Below are 24,101 nucleotides of genomic sequence, written 5' to 3' on the forward strand. Positions count from 1 at the left end.
GGCACACTGATCTATTTCAGGAAGGATATTTGACCTCAGAGCAGGAGCAGAAGTAGCCTGTGGGCTTCAGGGCCAGTGATCTGTGAGGAGAAGTGACTTTTAAGGTGACAGACTGTGAGTGGGCAGGACTGGGACCTGTTTGTAGAAGGGACAGTGACCTGTAGAAGAGTTCTGTTAGTGGCGGAAACTTAGGGCCATATTTAAGAATGGGGTTGTGTCACGCATGCACCACGCAAGCCCAGCATATGATTTATGAAGAAACACAAGGCCTCCTTTCATGACTTTGAGAGCTTCATAAATCCACGATAATGCAACAGAGCGAAAATCGCTGCGATGCATTCATCTGCACCAGGGAGGAGTTCCATGTGTGTCGCTTGGGTGTTCCCACACAACATCAATGGATTTTCACCCTTTGCCAGATTGACCAAAAGTGGTAGACCTGGGAATGCGCCAAAATGCTATGCCTTCCCAGGTGAGGTGCAACAAGGAGAAATATTTTTATTTCACCTCGTTTTTTCCTCTTTCTATGAGACACAGAAAGAAGAAAATGCCTCAGGAGATTGTTTCTATGAAGGAAGGTGCCCCTTCCAACACAAAAACAATCCTCCTTACAACACAAGCAGCCTTGCACCATGGTGCAAGGGTGCCTGCATTGGCACTAGGCAGCCAAAACTGTGCGAGTGCGGGGACAAAGGCAGGAATGCGCCATATTCTTTTAAATACAGCACATTCCTGCCCTTTCCTTTGCGCAGTGCAGCAAGGAGACTTGCTGCGCTGCATGATTTTGCCATAAATATGGCCCTTAATATGTAAATATGAGACGCATTGCTTGTGAGTGAGAGTGAAGTGATCTCTACCATGGGAGTGGCATCGATTTGTGAGTTAAAGGGGGAGGGGTACTATATTGTGAGTGGATAATGCAAGGAATTCGGAGTGGGAGAAGCAGGGTACTGTAAGTGGGGAGTCATGACCCATGAGAGGCTGCGACCTGTGGGAGGCGTCGCGATCTGAGAGGGTTAGGGGCTGCAACATGTGAGGATCCATAACCAGTGAGTGTGAGGGGCAATGACCGGTGACTGAATGTTTTGTGACCTGAGTGGTGGAGGAAAAGTGAAATGTGAGTGGGAAGGAGAGTGACATGTGAGTGGGGCGCACTACATGTGCATTGACCCGTGGGCAGAAATGGGGACCTGTGAGCATGGGGGCACAAACTAGAAGTGAGTTGCGAGAAGGAGGGCAGTCACTTTCAAGTAGAGGGATCACAAAAATGAAGTGTTATGGTCAGAGCTTGTAGGTGGGAAGAACAGAATAGTGGGAGGACTAATAACCCTTGACAGGGAAGGGCAGGGACCTCATTAGCAAATCCTCCGCTAAGGCGGAGGAGCTTCGCCCCACTGCTTTTCAGTAGTGCAAAAAAGGAAAGATAAAATGATAATAACACAACAGTATTATCATTTTATTTTTCCCTGCTGAGGCAGTTTTGCGGGGCGGGCTAGGCTGCTCATAGAGCAGCGGGAGGGGTGGTTGGGACTCTTTCTAAGTGCGCATAACAATTTGGCCAGCCAAACATTCATGCACATTTTGCATGTTCTCCACTCTGACTGTATTACTGCCTGGGTGTAGAACATGCACAGGCTCATAGTCCAAGCCTGAGCACTGAACCACAGTGCTCAGACCAATCATGACGCTGCTGTCATGGTAACAGCAGAGTCGTGATTGGCTTTGGGGAGCCTGTGTGTTTCCTGCTTCTGTTCCGAGACTTGTCGGAAGGGAAGCGGAGGAGAGACACGGCAGGCTGTGAAGAGGTAAGTGATTTTTTTTCTACAATCCACCCCCTGCCCCGCCACACCCGATTCGAGCCAGTCACCCACTGAGTGACCTGTGAGTGGGAGAAGAAATGACCTGTCAGGGGTAGGGGCAGTTACATGATAGTGTGGGAAGCCATCCCCTGTGAATGGGAGTGGTTGTGATTTGGGATCTACAACATGTGACATATAAGTGATTCTGAATTCCAGGAGACAGCTACCCACAAGTGGGAGGTGCCATGACCTGTGAGTTGGAGCAGATAGAACTTACGAGGAGGAACATGACCTGCGAATAGCAGGTGGTGACCAGCAAGTGGGAGTAAATGCAACAAAATGAGAAAGGGCATGACATCCAAGTGTTAGAGGTAGCGACCTACATATATGCAGTGCTAAGACCAGCTAGGATTAACACCGTGACCTAGAAGGGTTGAATGTCATGGACTGCAAGCAGAGGGAGTCATGACCTGTGAGAGGTAGTGTTTATGACCTGTGAGTGTTAGGAGCTGTGATCTAAATGTGGTTTGAGTCAAGAGCTGGAAGAGGCGATGTCATGACCAGCAAGTGGTAGGTTCTGTGACCTGCAAGTGGGAGGGGCTGTAACCTGCAAGATGAAGATTTAATGATATGCATGCACTATGTTTAGCAACTTGCATGTGGTAGGCGCTGTGACCTTCGTGTGGTAGGGCCCATCACCAGTGAGATCTATGGGCAAAAGCCTACAATTGCTAAGGGTGCTAGAGGCTGTGACTTGAAACACTATAGGCCATGACCTGCAAGCTCTAGGGACCAACTCCTACTAATGCCTAGGCATAGTGACCTGCAAGTGCTTAAGGGCCTTGACTTAAAAGAGCTTTGGTCCATGACCTGCAGTGAATGCCCATAAATTTGTGCCATGAATGCGAGTAGGCGGGGCCATGACATCCATGGAAAATATCCTGAGTAGGGCAGGCGTGACCTGTGAATGGTAAAGATGGTGTTGGGCAGGGTGGTAATAACCTGTTATGGGGGAAGTGTTTTATGGCTGGGTAGCAATTTCTGAAAAGGAGGAAGTGACCTCTGACATGAGATGGAAGTGACTGGCCTATGAGGAAATGACCTGTTACAGAGAGGAAGTGATCTGTGGGGTGCAGATTGACCACTGACCGGAGGGAATGTCTGGTAGGAAATTACTAGTTACAGAAAGGAAGTGATCTGTGAAATGGGATTGACCTATAGGAATGGAGGAATAAACTGTGGTTGGAAGAAGGTGTTCTATGACATGAACAAAGTAATCCAAGATAGGGAAGAAGTCATCTTTGATAAACAGGAAGTGGCCTTTGACATGGAAGGACATGGCGTATGAAATAGATTGGAGGTGACCTGCGGCAACAAGGAAGTGACTTCTGTTAAATAGGAAATGACCTGTGGCTGGGGTTCATGTGACATGTGATCTGTTATGTCGATTAACCAGTGACAGAAAGGAAGGAGCCACCGAAATGGGGTGGTAATGACCTGTGACATTGAGAGGAAGTAATCCTTTACAAAGTAGCAGTGTTTTATGACAAGTTGAAAATGATCTATGACGACAACCAAGTGTCCTGTGGCAGGAAGTAATTCATATCTGACAGAGAGGCTATGACCTGCATCCCAGAGGAAGTAACGTCTCAGAGGGAGAAAGTGATTTATCAATGGTGGGGGGGCGGGGGTCAAAGGTCAGTGAATTGGGATGTTGTGAGCTGCGGCACTGTATGACAGCGATATCTAGCCTGGAGAGGTAGTGGTGGTGTGGGATACATTATGTCCCATGCTGCCTGCTTCTAGGTGAATATATATTGTGAGCGCGTGCATTGCTTCTTTCTTATCTTGAAAGTCGCTGTTTGATGAAAAAGGGTATACATTGTCCTATTTAGGGAGCTTGAAAGAGTGAAACACTTGTCCCTTTCCTAACTTACACAATATAGGCTACATCAAAGCTAGACAAGTACATAATACAGCAGCATTGAATACCAAGAATACAAATCTATACATGAAGACCTGAGATCAGAGCTCAGGTTTCCAAGTTGACTTTCTTTTTTGCATATACCACATGTCACAACTACCAAGCATAACATTCTGGTAGCAGGATCCCAGTCTCAAAATAAGTTGGTGTTGAAGAGCAGGATACTGCTGTCTTTAAATTGTCCAGTCACATATCTCTGTAATGGGCCTTTGTTGAGTGCTCCACTGACATTTGCTGAGAGTTGTCTGTACACTGGGGTCAGCGGGTAAAGACCTCATGGCTAATGATGTAGGGACTCGTAGTCTGAAGTTAGAGTTGGAACAGGGAGTGATGTTGTGACTTTCAGGTGGGTGAATGGTTGTTTTCAGAAGTGATTCAGAATATCTCAGTTGTAGGAAGAGCTGGGAGAGTGGCAGTGTTTGAATTAGGAAACAGCCTTGAGTGTGGCCATCATCAAGCATAACTAATACTTGGTGTAAACTGAGTGATAGTTTTACTCCAGGCTTGTTGTTAGACGTAACTTGGGTGCCGCGGTACAAAGTATTTCATCTTCACAGTGTTCCGCACTACTTATTTGTCTTTAATCAGAATCTGATGCTGTGTTTTCTCAGTTGTGGATGAGTAACAGATTGAAGAACATCAGGGTGTGATGAAAATCAGTGGCATCCAGACCGGAGGAGCAGGTGTGTTGTCATCTATTGAAACAGTAGCTAGGACACTCTCTAGTTTTTAGACATCATCTGTGATTAGCATTGATATTGGTCACAGTCTCCTTGTAGAACCTTCTCCGGAGTGCCCTGAATGAGGAGGGCAAGAGATAAATGTATCCTAAAAACACAGATCTGGACGTCAGCACTTTAGTTTACGAGCCTGTGTGTAGTTCCATGTCTGTACAATCTTCTTTAAGTTCTCCTTACATTATCATTCCTCAATGTTCTCATTGTGCCATTTAGCATTGATCAAATGATGACCCTCATGTCAAAACCTGTTGAAGGGGCAAACACTGCAGATTGGCTTGGACAGTCGAGTGTAAACGCTGATAGGGTAGCAAGTGAATGTCCTCGGCTGGTGCTTGAGACCCACCCTCTGGTTTGGATATTCACAACAATCAGATGTTTTGTTACAATGGCCATTTCAGTAAACCATGACCCTAATACAAGGACACACGGCAAAAGTCAGTTAGGAAGTTATTTATTTGTGAGATATACGTAGTACAAAACGAGAGCAGGCCCAACATTGGGGATGTGTAGTTGCTGGAGGTCATGTGATATGATCCTATAATCCTATCCGTGTTTATTTTTCCTCATAAGTCCTTTCCGCGAGTTATAGCTTCTCACTAGTGGCTCTTGTGGTTGGCATTGAAGTCTCCTGCCACAATCATTTCTGTAAAGAGGAAGAAAGGAGGTTGTTGTTGATGCATCATTTCTCGCTGAGCCTGTTGCTGTGTTATACAGACATTTGAGCTGTCTCCAGCTTTGGATGGAACTACAAATACTTTAGTGGGACTGATCCACTATAGTGAGGGTGGGTTGACAAAAAGGGGGGATACGCTTATTCCAAGCCTTGAAACATTCCAATAGCATTACTTGTTAATCATAATGTGGCACCCTCTTAGCTTTGGCATCATTCTTGGCTTCCTTCATTTCTTTCCCTGCCACTTTCCTTCCCTATTGAGGCTCACCATGGGACAGGTTTGCCCAGTGCCATCTGTGTAAGTAAAGGCCGAGCCCCAGGGGTTGGGGTGGAAATGGCAATGTGTGACGGTGAGACCCTGGCACTTAAGGCCCACATATTGACCCTGTCTTCATTTTGCATGAAAGAATTTACTATGGTTTCTCCTCTTTCAGGTATTCCTTCCCCCTTCTAGAGATGAGACTAGTGATGTCAAGGGTGCTGAGCGGGCATTAAGGGACAGTAAAAAGGAGGTTGTGGGAATACCAGTGTCTGAAAGACTGGGAGAAACAGAGTGAGCAGAGGCTGTGAAAAGCAGCTTCTGGAGCACACTCTTAAGTGCCACCTAACAATTAAAGGGAAGAGTCACTTTTTTAGACCCTCTTCTAATTAAACTTCTATGTCTAGGCATTAGTGGTGTGTGATCAAACATTTATTGCACTGCTGGGACTCATTATGAGGAGACAGGGATAAAAAGCACAACATTATCTTTCTTATTGATTTAGAGACAGGGATAAAAAGCACAAAATTATCTTTTTTATTGACTTAGAGACAGGGAAAAAAGCACAAAGTTAGCTTTCTTATTGACTTGAGTGATTTGCATAATTGGAGTGAAACCGATAAAGAGTTTATGTTCTCAAAAAAAAACATTGCTTATTGGTGTTAATTTTCACAGTACAAGCTCTACATTCATTTCATATTTTCTAAAATCTGATCTTCTTGTTTTAAAGGAGCAAGATTTTATGGGGGAGGTGGTCCTATGGTCCATGGTATATGATCAAGGATTACAATGAATAAAATACTACCTACCTACATACAAAGGGTATTGCACGTTACCCCAGAATTCTGTGATTTTATAAAGAAACTGTTCCTCTATTTCATTACCGAGCTCCTTAGTGGGTTGCAATTTCATTTTTCACCACTGAAGACTAACCCAGTGTTTCGAAAGCTCGATAAGCAGGATTCTCAGTGCGTAGAGTTGAAAGACTTGGCATGTCAATGGTTGCAGGTGATGAACCTTTAAACACTACTACTTGAGGGTATGTTACCAGAACATCGTAACCAAAATCTCATCCAGCAGAAATGTTGTGTCCTAAATATTGTATACAAACAGTCGACCCATTGGAGTTAATAATAGAAAACCTACTTCCAGTGGGATGATGTTTTGTCAAATATATTTAGGACATGAGAGTTTTGACAGATAATATTTTTGCTAATGATACTAAACTACCTGACAAGGACAAGTGGCTACCAATCCCTATGGTGCTGGACATCTAAATATTAAGGGCAAGAAACAGAAAGCCATTTTTGGCCTCAAACCAAACTTGTACATTTTTGGGCATACACAAATTCTTTTCCGACCACTTCCCACCCTAGAAATGTTTGGAGATTTGCTGAAGTAGCCCCCCTACCAACGTAAAGTGGAGCACCCTCAGACTTTAAAAGGGGTGTAAGGGAAGGCCTTTCACCGTGGGGAAAATTATTTTCATCATGGAGAAAATAAAAGTTCAAAATAAGTGTGCCTTTGCACAAAAGGGTTTATTTACACCTTTGCATAGGAGTGTGTCTTCGACTTTGAATGTACAACTTTTCTTTGTGAATCAGGCAAGCAGCATTCAGATCTCTGCATAGTGTTTTAACACCAACATTTCATCGCCATCTGCTCATGGTTCTGAATTTTTACAAACTAGGGGCCACATATATGAAGCTATTCTGTGTATGCAAACAGGCCGACTCACAGAATCGGCCCGTTTGCGAACGCAAAAAGACTTTTCCAATATACCAACCTCTATTTTGCGATCCGGTAACCTGTTACTGAATCGCAAAATAGGTTTATAATACAGTATTTGGAAGGGGCGTGTTTAGGGCATCCCTTCCTAGTACCAAATCGCAGCAGTATGTATGAATGTTTTGCGACTAAATACCGGTCGCAAAACATTCACAGTTTACCATCAGATTCAATCTGATGGTAACCCATTCACAAATGGGAAGGGTCCCCAAGGCACCCCATTCCCGTTGTGAATGGTGGTGGAACGATTTTAGTAGCAGGCAGTGGTCCCATTCTGCCTGCTCTTTAAAAATGGAAAGAAAACTTTTCATTCTTTTCTTTTAGATGCAACTAATTTTCCTTTAAGGAAAACAGGCTGAATTTAAAAAAAATTGATTTATGTAAAAGCAATCACGGATATGGTCGTCTGCTGACCCCAATAGGCCACCATCCCTGTGAATTTAGCGATTCCTAATGGGTCGCAAATTACAACCCACCTCATTAATATTAATGAGCTAGGTCGATTTGTAACCCCCTAGGAATCGCTAAATGAAAATCCTAGAGTTTCATACATTGGGATAAGCGGTTCGTGGAAAATTGGAATTGGGTAATCGCTATTCCTAATATTGATTCACGTGGCTCTAGATGAGTAGCCTTTTCAGACTGGCCCTGTCCATAGTTCTGAAACACCACTATACACACCACCATCATCTATGTTGCTGAACCTTCCCGCACAACAGGAATAACCTTCTCTCTCTCTCAGCAGAGGTGACCGGTTCAATTTACCAGACGTCTCTGTCCATGAGACTGAACCGTACACTTGTTTTGTCTCTTCTGCCCAGGTCTGCAGGTGCTTCTATCTCTATGCATGGTCTTGAACCTTTTAAAACTAGAGGTGTAGCTGTCTTGTCCTGATCCACAGTTCAACTTTCCAACACTTCAAAAACTACTGTCCCTTTCCCTGTGCCATTATTCTGTGGCACAGTAAGGCATATTCTGTGGCACAGTGATAACATTCTGAGGCACTCTTCAATGTATATTGTGTGGCAGAGTTAAGGCATATTCTTCATTGGGCCCTCTACCTGACATTAGAGAGAAGTAAGTGTAGACACAGACACCTGCACAATACCCATAGAACATGTTAAAAGATGCAAAGAATTTATGTACAAAGTAAATCTCAACCTAACTGTCTGCAAACAAAGAAGGCCAGTGCTGTGCACAATAATAACATGGCTGGTGAAATATCAACTACTGCCAACTGTTTTAACTTTGCTGTAGCCACTGTTGGAAGTCAGAACTTTCCTGTGGCCACAGTCGACTACCCCAGCCCTCACACACACCCTGGAGTGTTGAATGAGATTTTCTAGTAATGTACTTCACAGGTTGTCCTCTTACCTTTTCAACTGACACCAGTTTGCTCACATGGGCACCTCCCGGACCCAAAAGATCCCTATCACCTGTGGAGTCCCCCAGGGTTCTATATTGTCTCCTATCATCTTCTACCTCAACAAGGAGCCACTTGGTGCTACTCACAGATAACAGAATCAAGATTCACCAATATGCTGATGATAAACACCTCTACTTGAAAGGCTCCTCTGTGTTGGACATCTAGCACCTCAAACACTGCCTGTACACCACCCAGGCCTGGATGTGCAGCACCTACCCGAAGCTTAACCCAATGAAGACAGAATTCCTGTTATTTGCCAAGAACAAAAACCATTGAACAGTACAAATATGGCTCAATGCTACTGAATGCGATGTCCTTTGATTCACCCTAGAGAACACCATCATCCTCACTCAAAATGTTGCCAAAAAATTGACTGACTGATAGCAGCTCTCTCGTCAATAGAAAGTGAAACCATTTCTTCCAGAAAGCAACTTTAGAACTCCTGCTCAAGCCCTCATGAACTGAATTCTGATGAGGGTAACATCCTGCTCCATGGCTTTCCAGACTCCACACTGGCACCCCTTGAGGACATCATACAAGCCCAAACACATCTAATATATGGCATAAACAAATATGATCACATCAGCCCATATTGTTGGCATGCCATTGGCTCCCCTTACCAACCTGCACCATCTTCAAAACCAGCAGCATTATTTTGAAAACACAGCATCCCCTCCTTATCATGCAGATAAGCTCACCGTCACTGGTTGTTCTCGGACCCCCCAGCCAGGGCACCATCAGTCTGCAGACTAAGAGGTTTTAAACAGAAAAAGACGCAGCAGGCCTTTTCAAGCTATGCACCTAGGATCTGGAACAACATACATCCATCAGGACCGCCCTAACTCAGCTTCAATTTAGAAAAGAGATGAAGATCACACCTCTTCAGAGAACACCACAATCACAATACATCAACTGTCCACAAACCAGCTACTTCTCATTTCACTCTTTGAACTTATGTTGTCTTTGAACCTGGACAGCAAGCCACAGCCTTTTGGCTGGGTCTGTGCTATAGAAATACTACATACATATATACACGACAGTCTAGGGCCTTAAACAATATGTATGTGTCATGTGTCCCGATTCTCCTTCATCTGCTTCTGAATACAATGTAAGATGAAGTATGAGGGGAGTGCTTCAGGAACACACTAATTAACGCTGTGCTGGGTTGGATTTTAATGACCTCTCCAGAATAGCTAAAGTTAAATGCATGGCCAGCAAGGTCAGAGTAGGAAAATCCAGTCAAAGGAAGCAAGCCAGGAGCAATATTGTGGTTACAGCATTGTCAAGATTTCAGTCTTCTGCCAAGCACATCAGGAGAGTATCCATTCAATGCACAGAACTCACCACGAACACCAGAACTGGATTGCCTGGGCTGGTTTACAGAGAGCTCTCTTTTAGTCATCAAAATGTGTTGGAAAACCAGAAGATGTAGTTAAGTGTAGATGTTGTTAATATTGTTCAAATGCAATTTAACTAATAGGTGGAACATCCAAGCTGTTGAATTCAAGAATAAACAGAATGTATTCAACCGGTGCAGTCACCTTGATAGGGTGCGTAGAACTTAAACAGCATTCCTGAAGGATTCAAAACATGTGAGCTAAACCTGCTAACATTGAGTAGATTTCAGAATTTACATTCCCTATTGGACAAAATTTCCCTTTAATTCAAGGGTCTCCCTCTGGTACTGTAGAAAGGGAAGAATGGTCCTTTCCAAGTTGGATGTTCCTCTGGAGAAATATGAAATGTGACCCTTGGTGTAAAGATTTAAATATGCTCATAAAGGTACAACACAAATTGATACAAAGAACACCACTTGACTAGGTGCTGGGGGTTGTAGGGGGAGGTTCACAAAAGCCCTGTACCAGTCAGAGCTTAGTTTAGGTATTTATGCCCTATGTTTGATGGTACTAGCCGAGGATGCCTCCCAGGCAAGAATCAAAAAAAGACTGCTGCCCTTGCTGCTTAGAACTGGAAACAAAGGTTCTCTTAGTTTAGTTTCCCCAAAAAGAGCAAAGAAGGCATTTTGTTGTTTTCTTTCAGATGGAACTTCTCCCAACCCAGGAAAAAGGTTGTTTGATAATTGCGCTCTTCTGCAGGGCCTCATGTCCTGGTTCACCAACATTGCAGTGCCATTCTAAGTGACTCCTACTTGAACAGTTGATATATGAAGGGTCTCTGCCAATACACTGCTCTGTGCCATATTACTGCTTTCCATATACCAGCACGGCTCCACCAAGCTAGCGCTTGTATAGGATCCAGAAGACTCTGAGAAGCCAGCCATGGCGCCCTTCTGAGCATCAGCATTGCTCTATCTCTTCTGTCCCAAGGGCCTGGCTCCAGAGACTAAAGATCTCAATGTATGTGTCATCTGAGGATTTGAAGCATCAATTTATTTCAATGAGAGCTCCGTGTGCCTTGTTTAACCATCACCCAGGCACAACTCATATGGGATTTAGGGACAATAACCTCATCAAGTCCATGTAAAGGTGCATAATGTACTCCAAGGCTTCAATCTTGACAAACTGGAAAGACTCCTGCAGGCAGGGGGCTATCAGCAACTGCTCAGCTCCCACCTCTGTATTCAAGTATGTTAAAGAAGGGTGCATTCCAGAGACAGTAGTCTTAAAATAAATACCTAACTTACCATGATACAGCAGAACAATGCCTTCTATGATTCACAAGTACTCCCTCAATGACATACGCACATGCCACTGTTGCATGTCATGGGGTGAAAACACATAAAGCTCAAATGTATTCTTATCAAGCTGAATATCACGCAGGAAAAATTATTATTACAAGTACAGTCTGCAATCAACAAGCCAATTGAATGTATAAGATGGACCACTCTGTAACAAATCAGGATGCAGAAGGGCACATCCTTGGAACACAAGCCCCTCGTATGAAGGTTAAAAATGCAAATGAATGGAAACCTCTCGAAAAGATGCTGTGGAGCAGATGGGTGTGTCCGATCAATTTCCAGACAAGGCAGCCACCGAACACTTACCGTAAGTGGGTCACTTAATCACCAGTTATTCAGGAGCTTGAAAAGGACCAACAGAATTTATGTAAAATTGGAGCTTGAACAACAGACTATGGCCATATTCAGCACGGGCACAGGCATGGACATAGATGACTATTTGTTCTTCCCAAAATGCTCAATCTTAACACAAGTGCATTTGTAAGCCATGCAAATAGTGAGCAGAGTAACAAATACCGAGCTTTAGCAATAGCAAACCACACTCTCAGTGGTTGGCCGATGTATCTTTATAGCCTATGAAGTCCTGCTGATCAAATGTCTAGGTTGGTTTATGCAACAGAGAAGGACCTCTCTCAGAGTATGATGTTGACATATCTGAATATTCAAATTCTTGCAGCCATTTGGTGTTGATGGTTCAAATGTAACAAAAAGGACATCTTTTAGACTCCTGAAAGAATGCTGGCGCTCTTACTCAAGACCTTGTATCTCCTGGGTTCTGTGGTCAGGAAGGGTCAGGAAGTAAAGTTTCTGTGTCATTTCCTAAGACAGCTTGTGTTTTACATAGAAGAGACATATTTAAATATCTGGTAAAATAGGGTTCAAACCTGTAGCATCACAACACTTACTGGTCTTGATAGCCAGGTTAGCCCCCTGATACACATGAAAAACCTTTTTCTAGGCGTGGAAGTCATTCCTCCAGACTTGTGCTGAATACAACTATGTAAGTGTGAGAAACCACATCAATGCAATATGCCATTAGCTGCTCAAGGGTTGTCATTGCGCTTCCACACCTATCAGTGCCTAACTGAGGTAGATCATGAACATGAGGTATGAAATGCAGTTTAATAACTGAATTGGGATTGCTTTGAAAATGATGAAATCCATTACCCTGTTATCTGGAAGGTGTTACCACAAATGTTTTTATTTTACGTTTGCCACCTTTGCTTCTTTTAATTCAGGATAATCCTCCTTGGATTGGATATCATTCGATGAACCATCTCTTTACAATATTAAGTGTTATCTTACCACATTTTCTTTAGTTCACCGCCAGGTGCTATTTCAGTGAGGACCGTAAAAACTTTGCATTACAAATGTCTTACATCCATTCACTTCATTTGGTGTAACTCACTATATTTAGGTCAGTTACCCGATTCTTGGAAGCAGGCAGTGATTATTCCCCTTTTTACGAAGGCTTTTTTAAAATCCATTTACGCCCTCAAACTGTAGACCAATATCTCTCCTGCCTTTGCTTGCCAAAATAATGGAAAGGTATGTTACCAACAACTTAACAACTTTCTGGAATTATATGCACTCCTGAACAAACATCAGTTAAGCTTTTGCTCTGGATTGAGCACAGAGACCGTGTTGATAGCAGCCACGAATGACATCAGGTTCACCTTGAATGATGGTGGAGCTGCCATCCTTGTCCTCCTTGACCTTTCTGCAACTTTCCACATGGTGTCCCATGACGTATTGCTTACTCGGATGAAAACTGTGAGAATCGGGGGCAGTGTGAGGATGTGTTTTCATTCTTTCTGGAGTGGACATGAACAAGTGGTCTCTTTGGAAAATTCTCGTTCCACCTTTAGATCTGTTCTGTGTGGTGTTCCTCAAGAGTCATCTCTCAGTCCCATTCCTTATAACCTCTATATTGTCCAACTCACTCATTTAATAGCTTCTTTTGAGTTGTTGTTTTTTTTGTATATGCTGACTACACCCAAATAATTTGCAAGGTTAAAGTCTCTTTTTATGAAGTTCAGGCACATGCACAATCATGTTTGGTTGCATTGTCAGCTTGTGTGAAAAACAACTCTATATCCCTAAACATCACCAAGACACACTTTCTGGTCTTTGGTAAATCAGATTTGTGGTCTTCTCAATGGTAGCCCAGATCCTCTGGCACGAAAGCCAGTCGAATCAGCACATAACCTTGGTGTGATCTTCAACTCAAATTTAAATTTTAAAAAACTAATTTCAAATCATATATCTACTTGCTACTTGCTACTTCATGCTGAATGTATTTATCGAGATCGCCCCCTTGCTACATTATGACTCTCAAAGAATTGCAGTCCAGTCCTTAATATTAAGTAAACTGACTTTTGTAACTCTGTGCACACTGTTCTCCCCAATTCACTGATTCATAAATTGCAACATGTATAAAATGCTGCAGCTCAATTGATCTAAATATGTCTTAGTTTCCCTGTTAATGCACTCTCTACACTGCTTACCATTACCAAAGCAAATTATCTTTAATTAGTTTGCATTTGCCATAAAACTTTTGATTCCAGCAACCCCTAATTCTTACATGACTACTTTATTTACTTTTCATTATCCCTCGTATAATCTCAGATCCGCACATTTTTGGACAGTGCATTTACCTTATTTTATTAATTCTCATATGGGAGGGCAAGCGCTTCCATAGTCACAGCGTCCTTATGGAATAGTCTTCCTTTCAACCTTTTCCGGTTGTCGAACTTTCTTCAATTTCGCAACGAATTGAAGACCTACCTCTCTCTCTACATTAGTTTGTGGCCAATGTTCTTCGAGTGCCAGGACACCAATCACATGCTTTATAAATGAACATAACATAGCAGGATGAAACAGCCACATTCTCCCCATCGGCTACATTCCTATAGTGGTTGCATACCCCACAATCATAGCTATGGTTATCTGGGCAATTGTGTCATGGTAACAGAGTTTGAGATTTTTATGAAATATATCTAAATTAAAGGTTCTGCATTCTGTTTGAAAATACTGGTTAATAATTGCTGCCTTAAGAATAAACAGCATAGAATTAGTCCATAGGTTAAAGGACATATCAATCACCCTATGCAAAATTCTTATCCAGTGCATGTTTGGTGATTTTCCAAACGTCATCTGATGGTCTGTGCTGTTTGGGCTTAACTGGAAAACAATCTCTGGTGTCAGTCATGTGTGCATAAGCCTTGTGTCAGGATGAACAGGCACGCTTATATCTGAACATCGGCTGGAAGGAAGATTCAGCAATTGGTGTGGAACAGAGGTTTATCTTCTCAACTGAGTCATTTCCTCACTTCAAGTTGGGGGCCTGACAAGCTCTATTTGTTCACATCTTCCTCTTCACTTGACAGAAAAAAAATCTCAGTGTTGGCATGGCTATGATGGAGCTGAATCTCCGTCTCTTCTGCCATTGATGTGACAACCACGGAGCCCCTCAACCCATTAGGGCGCTGGCTCCTTGAATGTGTCACACTAACCAGTAAATGTAAACTGTTTTGAATTGTGCTCTAAAAGAGCGGATATCTGGAAACCTAAACTGACTATGTGGGCTGAGCATCATGTTCGATGTGAGAGTTGGTTGGCGTCCCCCATTCCCTCTACTGCTATGATCATGAGTAGGGCCATAATTTCAGGTATCGGAAGCAAAAGGGTTCCAAAAAGATCAAAAACCCTTCAAAATCGAAACACCGCTGAATGTTGCTAGGATACTAATGGCTGTATTACGCATTCTTACTTACAGAATGTGTTTTTGCTATCTCCTCCTGACGAGGACAGTACAGTTGGCCAAAAGAGCAGAATGTAAATGCCTGGACCATAATCTGAGTAAGAGACCATTGAGAGATCCACATCACAATATCCAATGGCAAAATATCGACCTGAAGGAATCTTGAGTCCGGGATATTGACTGCTGCTAGATTGTCAAGTTAAGGATAAATAGAGGAAATTGTTATTATTCTTACTCCACAAGTGCATACTTCTAAGATATGCATACTGTCAAGGGATATATAGATGTGGGGATGGGAATAGTAAATTTATACTTGCCAATACATACTTACCGTGACACTATAGTGGCAGTCTACCTACTGGAGGTGATATTTCTGCGAGTCAATACCCTGCATGCGATATTATGGTACAGTACTCCACTGAGGAGGGTAGAGGAAGGAGGGGGCTTTACCTTTTTCCCATTCAAAGCTATCCTTAAAGCATGAGGAAAACAAAAGGATATATTCCTAGTGATACTCCATGTTCATAGAAGAACTATAGAGTTCAGAAGTGAGACTCCATAACCAAGACCCCATGCCTACAGCTGAATGATAACCTAGAGGGATGAGACCCTGTGCCCACAGCAAAACCCACAGAACACTGATTTGAAATCTTAGGGTGAAAGAACGGGAGGCATGACTCTTAATCCAACAGAAATAAGTATGCAGTTACTCAGGTGAAGAAAAGGTCGGTTGGCTTAATGTGATGTAATAGTCACTGAAAGAGAGGAAATAAGGGGGAATTCCTCCTTTCGGAATAAGTGCCCTGTGTCACCCAGCCAGCTAGGTGTCATGCTTCATCATAGGGCTTTGCTACTCGTCAGGTTGGTGCTGCAATACCTGACGGGCACCCTATGAGGGGCTCTTTAGCGGAGATCTTTTATTCCGTGCCATTTGGTGCAGTGGGTGTGAGGGACCTAAAAGAGTGTAGATAAATAGAAAAGTAAGTCGCAAGACTTATTGTGAATTAAAGCAGGAAGTAGAAGTCCACTCAAAACTATTTTAATGACACTGGCTCCTATCCTGATTAAAAATGGTTTGGCGCACCCCTGTCTCTATGTAACAGGATATTGCGCACTATCTAGTGGTCAACATGTTTCTTGCTCTCTTGTCAGGATTGACAGCATTTCGTCAGGACCAAAGCTAAGAGTGTACTCTTCTCCCGGCACATGAAGACACTCTGATAAAAATTACAAACGGTGTACATAATTACCTCTCAGCCCCACCTTCCATTTTCTAGGTTTCATCAGCCTGTAAGATCTTTGACTCACACCTTCAACAACTCCTGGAACCCTGTTCAATACTGTTAACCTGCTTATATTGTTTCCAACCCACAATACACGTTCACAGTGCTTACTTTGCAAAAACAAAAGTGCCAGGGCCCTCATCAGGAGGTCGGTGCAGCTTGTATCACCCATTACCCCTGCCAGCGCTGCCAACGACAGTAGTTACACAACTGCTACCCATCAAACTCATTTAAGTGTGACAATTCAATCTATTCCACCTCCCAAAGCTGTAAGAATGGCTTGGGTAGCAGGTATTTGTCTTTCATAATGTATATTGAATTAATAAACAACGGTTCTAAATTACACAAACATTGCCACCATTTGGTAGATTGTCATAAGTTCCAGTGTTGACAATTAAGTGCAGGGGGCAAGCACTGGAAAGCACCCTTTCAAATTAAGCACTGCACGTTCACCAGCGTCACTGAAAGTTCCATCCATCATGTTAATATGACTTCTTTTTTTGTCCTGTATAGCCCTCTTTGAGGCTCATTACAAGTTTGGTGGTCCGATGGTCTGCCACACCAGCAGTCCGACCACTGTATTACGATTTTAGCAGTCTGACTGCCATGAGACCTCTGCTACTGCCGGGGATCCCTGATCCCTCGGCGGTTTTGCAGCGGTCTGAGGCCCCAATTTGCTGGTTTTGCAGCGGCAGCACCACCAAGCATTTTATGATTGTCCTCACTGCCACAGTTTTCATGGCGGTGAGCCCGCCATGAGAAGTGTGGTGGTGAAGAAACTAAGGGGGCCCAACATGGCCTCCTGGTGCATCTATGTACGGGGTGTATGCAGGGGGCACATGGTGTGCCCCCCTGTCTGTATGCACCCCCATGTTCCTGCAGTGAATGAAATGCACAACATTGTGCATTTCAGTCCGTGAAGGAACGGCTGCGGCGCTCCCACAGAAAGGCACCGCCGTGGGACCTCTGCCGTAGGACTGCCCAGCAGAATTACAACTTGTAATCCAGCGGACGGACTGGCTATGGGTTTGGCGGTCTTGGAGCGGGGCGCTCATGTGGCAGCCCACTCTAAGACCGGAAAACTTGTAATCAGGCCCTTTCTCAATACTTTGTACATCCCTACTCCCCATTTACACCTTTACTCTTCTCTCTCTCTCTTCTCCATGACCCATTGTATTACTGGCCTTACTGAACTACATATTCATCAAAAGAAATGTCCTCAGCACAGGTAAGCAGTAATGTAGTAGTTAAAAGTGCATGTTGTGAGCACAAAATAAACACAAGTGAATAGATTCTTGTAATTTTCTTTCTTTTATTTTCTAGTTCCTCAGACAGCCGACATGTGTTTCGTTGCAACAGGGTAATACTCCCACGACTTTATCAAGGCTATGTCCTGAGCGACGTCTTGAAATTTGATACACCGCATACCGAATGTGAGACTTTGGGAGTTTGGGACATAATTGGATCCCGTAGACGAATGTACTGCAGAGTGAGAAGTCGCAAGCTACGGAACCCCCTTTTGTGGGTTGGAATTATCACTACGAAATAAAGTTGACTACAAGGAGGACATAGCCTTGATAAAGTCGCGGGAGTATTACCCTGTTTGCGACGAAACACACGTCGGCTGTCTGAGGAACCAGAAAATAAAAGAAAGAAAACTACAAGAATCTACTCACTTGTGTTTATTTTGCGCTCACAACGTGCACTTTTAACTACTGCATTACTGCTTATGTGTGCTGAGGACATTTCTTTTGTTTACCCAATTGGCACAGGCCGATAGCTTGGGGAGATTAGAGGTGCTCCTCACCTTTCAGCACTGTTACCAATATAGACAGCCCTATACTGATTTTTGGATGGTATTCTCCGGAGTGGCGCCATTACTCCTATACTCTAAACCACTACCCCTTATTTTACATATTCATCAATGTATTGTATCATGTACTCTTCTCCTCCTCTCGCACCTTAAGATCATTTATCTTTCCTTCAGACCCTCACCTTAGTAGTGGCTGTGCCATTGTTGCCAGTGCTTGGGACGTAGGTGAACTCTGCACGTTGGTCATCTAAGCGCCTGCTCTGTGAGTGTGCCAGCATGTCCATCAGCTTGTTCATCTCGGGTGGGGGGCTGTCTGGAGCTGGTATAAACAAAGAGAGGACCAAGCGGTTACATGTAGGTGTGCAAACAGACGCATGACCTGAAAAGTATCTCACAGTTCTCATTATTTGCCTTTTTTTAAAATATCTTATCTTTGACAGATTCAAACACCCTTACTAAAGTTGAAGCATTTATTTCTTAGTTTCTTTTACCTTTTAAAAAAAAAATGAAAAAAACATTAGCTTCTAGGGACAGATCCAGAGAAAAAACAAAAAAGTGACATGTGAGATGTGGTCTGTCAATTAAAATGTGAGGTGTCAGCTAAAAAATTATAAAAGTGTCTGTAGGTGTAAAAGGAAACTCATCTCTTTGGGATTTGAGAATAGAGAAATAGCTCCAAGGTTTAAAAGATATTGTACTACAGACTAGAGGAATTTGGTGTTACCACCCAAATTTATATCAGGCCTAAAGCCAGTGGGTTTAAGGGAGAAATATTTGCTGACTCCATTCTGAAATTTCTCTTTTATGCTGAAGCCTTCCTTTTATTTTCAACATCCCAACATACCTATTTGGGAACATTTTCAGAAATTCTGTAAAGTTAGAGAGAATGATCATTATGGTATGAATATGAGTATGCTACATTATTAAAGATTACTTTTTTAGGCTCCCTAAGAGAACACACTATGAAGACGTCCTTGATCAGATCCAAATACAAACAAAAACTTGAAAAAAAATTGGCACTCTTCCTAAAGACTGTATTTAAAAAAAGGGGGAGACAAGAGAAGTTTCCGAGAGATGCTCATCCTCCCATCAACATATATCTCAAGAAAAATAGAGCCCAGGTTCGTAGTGTGTGCTAAACCTCATACAGGGTGAGAAAAAGGTGCAGGGCTTTTTATTTAAATAACCCTCACCCACAAGGGTTGCCCCTTGGTGGTATGCTTCATCATAGGTTTCCTCCCATACCACTACGGAACAGGGCATGCTGCTACCTGCGAAATCCGTGGGAGCACTGAGTGGTGCGCTCTAGATGGTGGTAGAATAGGAGTTGGAGGGGTTTTCTAAGTAAAATTAAGATACCTGCCTAATAGGAGAGCTATGCTTTATTCTGTCCTCCAGACAGTATGGTTATACCCACACTTGTATTCCTCACCCCCTTTTTTAACCATAACGTCTAGAGAACAGAATAAAGCATACCTCTCATACCCAGCAGGTATTTTTAATTTCACTTACAAAACCCCTGCAACTCCTTTTCTACCACCATCAGTGCTTCAGCGTAGTTTGCAGGTAGCAGCAAGCCCCGTTCCGTGGCAGAACAGGAAGAACCCTATAAAGAGGCATGCCACCAAGGGGCAACCCTGGTGGATGAGGGCTATATTAAGAAATCTCTGCACTTTTTTATCACCCTGTAGGGGGTTTAGCGCACACTACGAAGACGGGCGGGATCTCTTTTTCTTGAGACTCTTCTTAAAGATACAGATGGAAATATAGCTGCCACTGCCAATGTCTCATATTTGTTCACGTTTGGGGGAGGCTGTCTAGTAAGTCCTCTTTTGAAACACTGGAGCATATGACAAAACTGGATTATTTCAATAGCTCTTATGATAAATATGTAGTTTAACAACCAACAGCTGTCCTGGAAAGCGCTAGATAAGAACTTGTAAATGATAAGTGGAACTGGTGTACACAAGGGCAATTTATAAACCCAAAAGGAAATACTGTTCTAGCGGGCTTGGGGCAGTTTATGGAGTCTTTAGGAATGGTTGAATAGTGAGCCATGGTGGTGTAAATGGGCATTTAAGGAATGCGTTATTAGCCGGCTCAGAGATTTAAAACAATCATTGGAAAATAGGACTCGCCTTTTTGATCTATTGGCTTTGCCAATGTTTTCTGCCCAGGCTGTGAATCACTGGTCAAAGGAAATGCTTTTTGCCAAAGCTTTGTAGCATCAGCCCCAAAAAAGAATAAAAAATAGAGCTACAACATTTAAACCTCCGTGCAGCATGACACTATGGTGAACTAGGGCAATGATGTATGCATGAATGCACCACCATACATATGTGCACATACAACATAATGGAGCCACCATTTCATTTATATTTTATTTACAGGTCCAAAATAGTAGATGCCACTTGGAGCAACACACGAAGATAAAAGAAAGACAACACATGCACTTTCATGGAGTACTGAAAGAAAAAGAAAAAAATAATTCCCCGAAGATGTGAGCAGTAGACAGATACAAGTTGGGGAGAGGAGTTGGCCTAACGGCTAGGGCGCTCGACCTCAGACCTGGGGAACTGGGTTCGAGTCTCGGTAATGACGCTGAACATCCTGTGATTCTGGGCAAATCACTTCATCTCCCCGTGCGTAACAAAGAATGAATGTGTGTCCTAATGTAATGTAACTGGTGCTATGTAAAGCGCCCTGATACCTGATTGGATTCGGGTCAAGTTTGCGCTATATAAAACTCTGCAAAAAAAAAAGTCATCCAATCAAATGATTGTAAAGATGCTTTACTCCAAGAGGTGGCCAAATACAAGAACAGGAAGGAAATCCATTGAATTAGCAAGCAAATGAGAGTGATAAGAATGGCAACCATTGGTAGCCAGTAGGCTGGCTCTAAGCCCACTGTAAGTTTTTGGCATGGTCCACAAGAGGTCTTTCGATAACAGACAACCTGAAAGCTTTCGGTAGGCGAGACCTAAACAGTATTGGAATGGTTGCGCTAGCACAAAGGGAAGCTGTTTAGGAGCACATTTTGATGATCTGTCTATATGATACGAGCAATCCAATGACAATATTAGCATACAACACTGTAATTCAGTGGTGTGAGTGGAATGAAAAAGGAACGGGAACTCTAAATGCGGCCAGAGAAGAAATCCTTTACAAGGGCCATGGTCTATGTAATTAATGACATGGTTTAAAACATGCAAACCAAAATGTGGTGTACCACCTGACCAGTATTTGGGTGCCTCTCTGTGGGTGTTGTTTGTATCCAGACATATCACACAATTATGAATATACACCTAAAACAAGCTTGACCCATTAGCTTTGTCAATGCTTATCAGCAGTATTAGATAAGTAACAGCAAAGATGCAGTGAATAATTAGAATCGAAATGTTTTCCGTTCTGACAATATAATGTTGTATATTAAATACTACCAAGGTCTTGTGGAAGGGGTAGTGGTCTCAACCACTCCTGTTCTCCCCTTCATCTCTGTTAAACACATATGTCCTTTTTCACCCCACAGCTTCTGGAATCCTTTAACTGCATATCCCACTCATCATCTCTCTCCTCCTCATCACTATCTTTACACTCTGTTCTGCATATATATTTTTGTGTGAGCTCTCCCTCACCTTGCCCCTTCCTCTGTCTCTCTCATAGACATGCACACACACACACATGTTGCACATACACACACGTTCTTTTTCCTTCTCCCTCTTTCCCTCCGTTTCACCCAGCCCACCACTCCTTGTTCTCCTCCCCCTCCATCTTCCTCTGTGTGTGTGTGTGTGTCTCTCTCTCTCTCCCTCTCTCTCTCTATCCTTCCTTCTCTCTCCCCTCCTTTCCTCACCTGTCAACATTTCCTTTGGCGCTGTCAACAGTTCAGCAGCTGTGTCAACCTCCTTCATACACTTTGATATAAAATGACAAATAAAATTGGCAAATACTCTGTGCTCTGCAGAGAGGGCACTGACTGGATGAGCAATTAGTTTAAACTACTTTATGACCCACTAACATACACTGGGAGAGACTTGCACTGCCTTCAGCCTCAACTAAAGTGCTCTCAAACGTTCCCCATAAGCAACACTAACCCACAACCTGAACTCATCCAACCACCTAGAGGAAGCCCATTACTGCCAGGTCTGACACCAAACAGGAGCAGCCCAACTTAAAACCCTGTTGTAATTTAACAAAATTCTACACTCTGGTGTCGAATTACAGTTTTTGTGTCCAATTTCACAATCTGAGTTCAGAATATATTACAATTGTGAAAACCTTCAGGTATGACCAGGCAAAATGCCAGGGGAAAAATTTGGCAAGTGCAAGAGTGTGCAGTTTTGCGGGCAGGAAGAAAATCTAACCTACTAAGAAAACTGTGAGCGATGCACTAGAGACGCCTGGGTAATACCATGTCTGTGAGATATTATTTCCAATGGGCAGTTTTTGAACAACATTTTACTGTTCCTCTCAGAATGTCTAGCCGTTTCTTAAAATGTGAGCGGAAACAGATTAGGACTGCCACCTTTCTTAGAAAAAATGCTGGCCATTTGTTGGTTTTGCTGTTGTAAAACGCACAAAAGCTGGTAGGAGAAAACGACTTCATGAAAAATTATAATTGTAAATTGTATTTATATAGGTCTTACTACCCCTGATGAGATGTTGAAGCGATTTGTGGAGAGTAGCATGCTACTCTGTAAGCCAAGATCGGAATTAAAGTTAAATAGTTAGTACTAGATATCAGGAAAAAAGTTTTTGCCAAAATAATCTTGAGAAGCCTGAAGGATTGGGTGGAACAGTGGTCGATCCTGTCAGTGGAACAGGGGGGTCACTCTACGGTTGACCAATGTTTCGCCCTAAGGGCCCTAAGGGCGATGGCGAGGAAATCTATAGAGCAGCAAGGAAAGCTGTGCTGCTGCTTTGTCGACTTCCGCGCGGCATTTGACCTGGTCGACAGGAGATGCCACTGGGAGAACCTAAGGAAATACAATATACCGGAGGGACTCCTGGCTGTTATCCAGGAGTTACATAGCTTTAACTGGGCCCAGGTTATTAAGGTTTCAGCTGGGGGCCTGACACTGAAAATAATGATCAACAATGGTCTAAGGCAGGGTTGTGTATTGGCCCCCCTAATCTTCGCCATATACTTGGCTGATCTGCCAACTACTTTGGGGGTGGATAGAAGTGCTAGCCCAAAAATGAATGGGAAACAACTTTCCTACTTACTGTATGCCGACGATTTGGTAATTTTCGACCAGACAGAGATGGGCCTACAGAGGAAGTTAATTGCTTTTAATGAATATTGTGTGGCTAAGCAATTGACTGTAAATATGGACAAAACCAAAATCCTGTGCTTTGGATAAGAAAGACCTGAGATTTAATTGGTACCTGGGCCCAACCAAGTTAGAAAATGTGAACGAGTATAATTACCTCAGTGTCTGGTTTAATAAGTCTCTAAAATGGGACATGCATTTGGAGGCCCAGAAAGCTAAAGCTCCTACATCAGTGTATGGGTTGAGAAAATTTATAATGCAATGATTTCCCCGCAATTACAATATGGAGCAGAAGTCCTTTGTTTAAGTGGGAAAACTAGTTGGGACATCGAGGAAGGGAAATGTTTAAAACCATTAATGTCATTACCGGGCTCCTCTATGATTCAGGCAATCAGATTGGAGCTGGGTTTGACATCATGGAATGTACAGGTGCAAGTGGCCCTCTTAAGATTATGGATAAGATAGGGTTCAGGAAAACTTAAGAGAGTATCACAATGGTGTAAAAATGAATCTCTGCATAGTGATTTAAAATGGGCCAAAGAGGTCAGAAAGAAACAGCCCTCTGTTTGTAAAACTTTAAAGGTGAGAATTGATCAGAAGAC

General features: G+C 43.0%; 1 protein-coding gene across 2 annotated transcripts in view; it reads right to left on the reverse strand.

The window, feature by feature from the left end:
* Positions 1 to 24,101, reverse strand: part of PCP2 (Purkinje cell protein 2) — a 144,119-nt gene that overhangs the window by 14,482 nt on the left and 105,536 nt on the right. For both annotated transcript variants that reach the window (XM_085654394.1, XM_085654393.1), the window contains one exon: positions 18,409 to 18,545. In XM_085654394.1, the coding sequence (XP_085510520.1) occupies positions 18,409 to 18,545 (137 nt within the window). The remainder of the gene's footprint in view (positions 1 to 18,408; positions 18,546 to 24,101) is intronic.

Source organism: Triturus cristatus, chromosome 4_1, assembly GCF_964204655.1.
Source record: "Triturus cristatus chromosome 4_1, aTriCri1.1, whole genome shotgun sequence".
Taxonomy (NCBI): domain Eukaryota; kingdom Metazoa; phylum Chordata; class Amphibia; order Caudata; family Salamandridae; genus Triturus; species Triturus cristatus.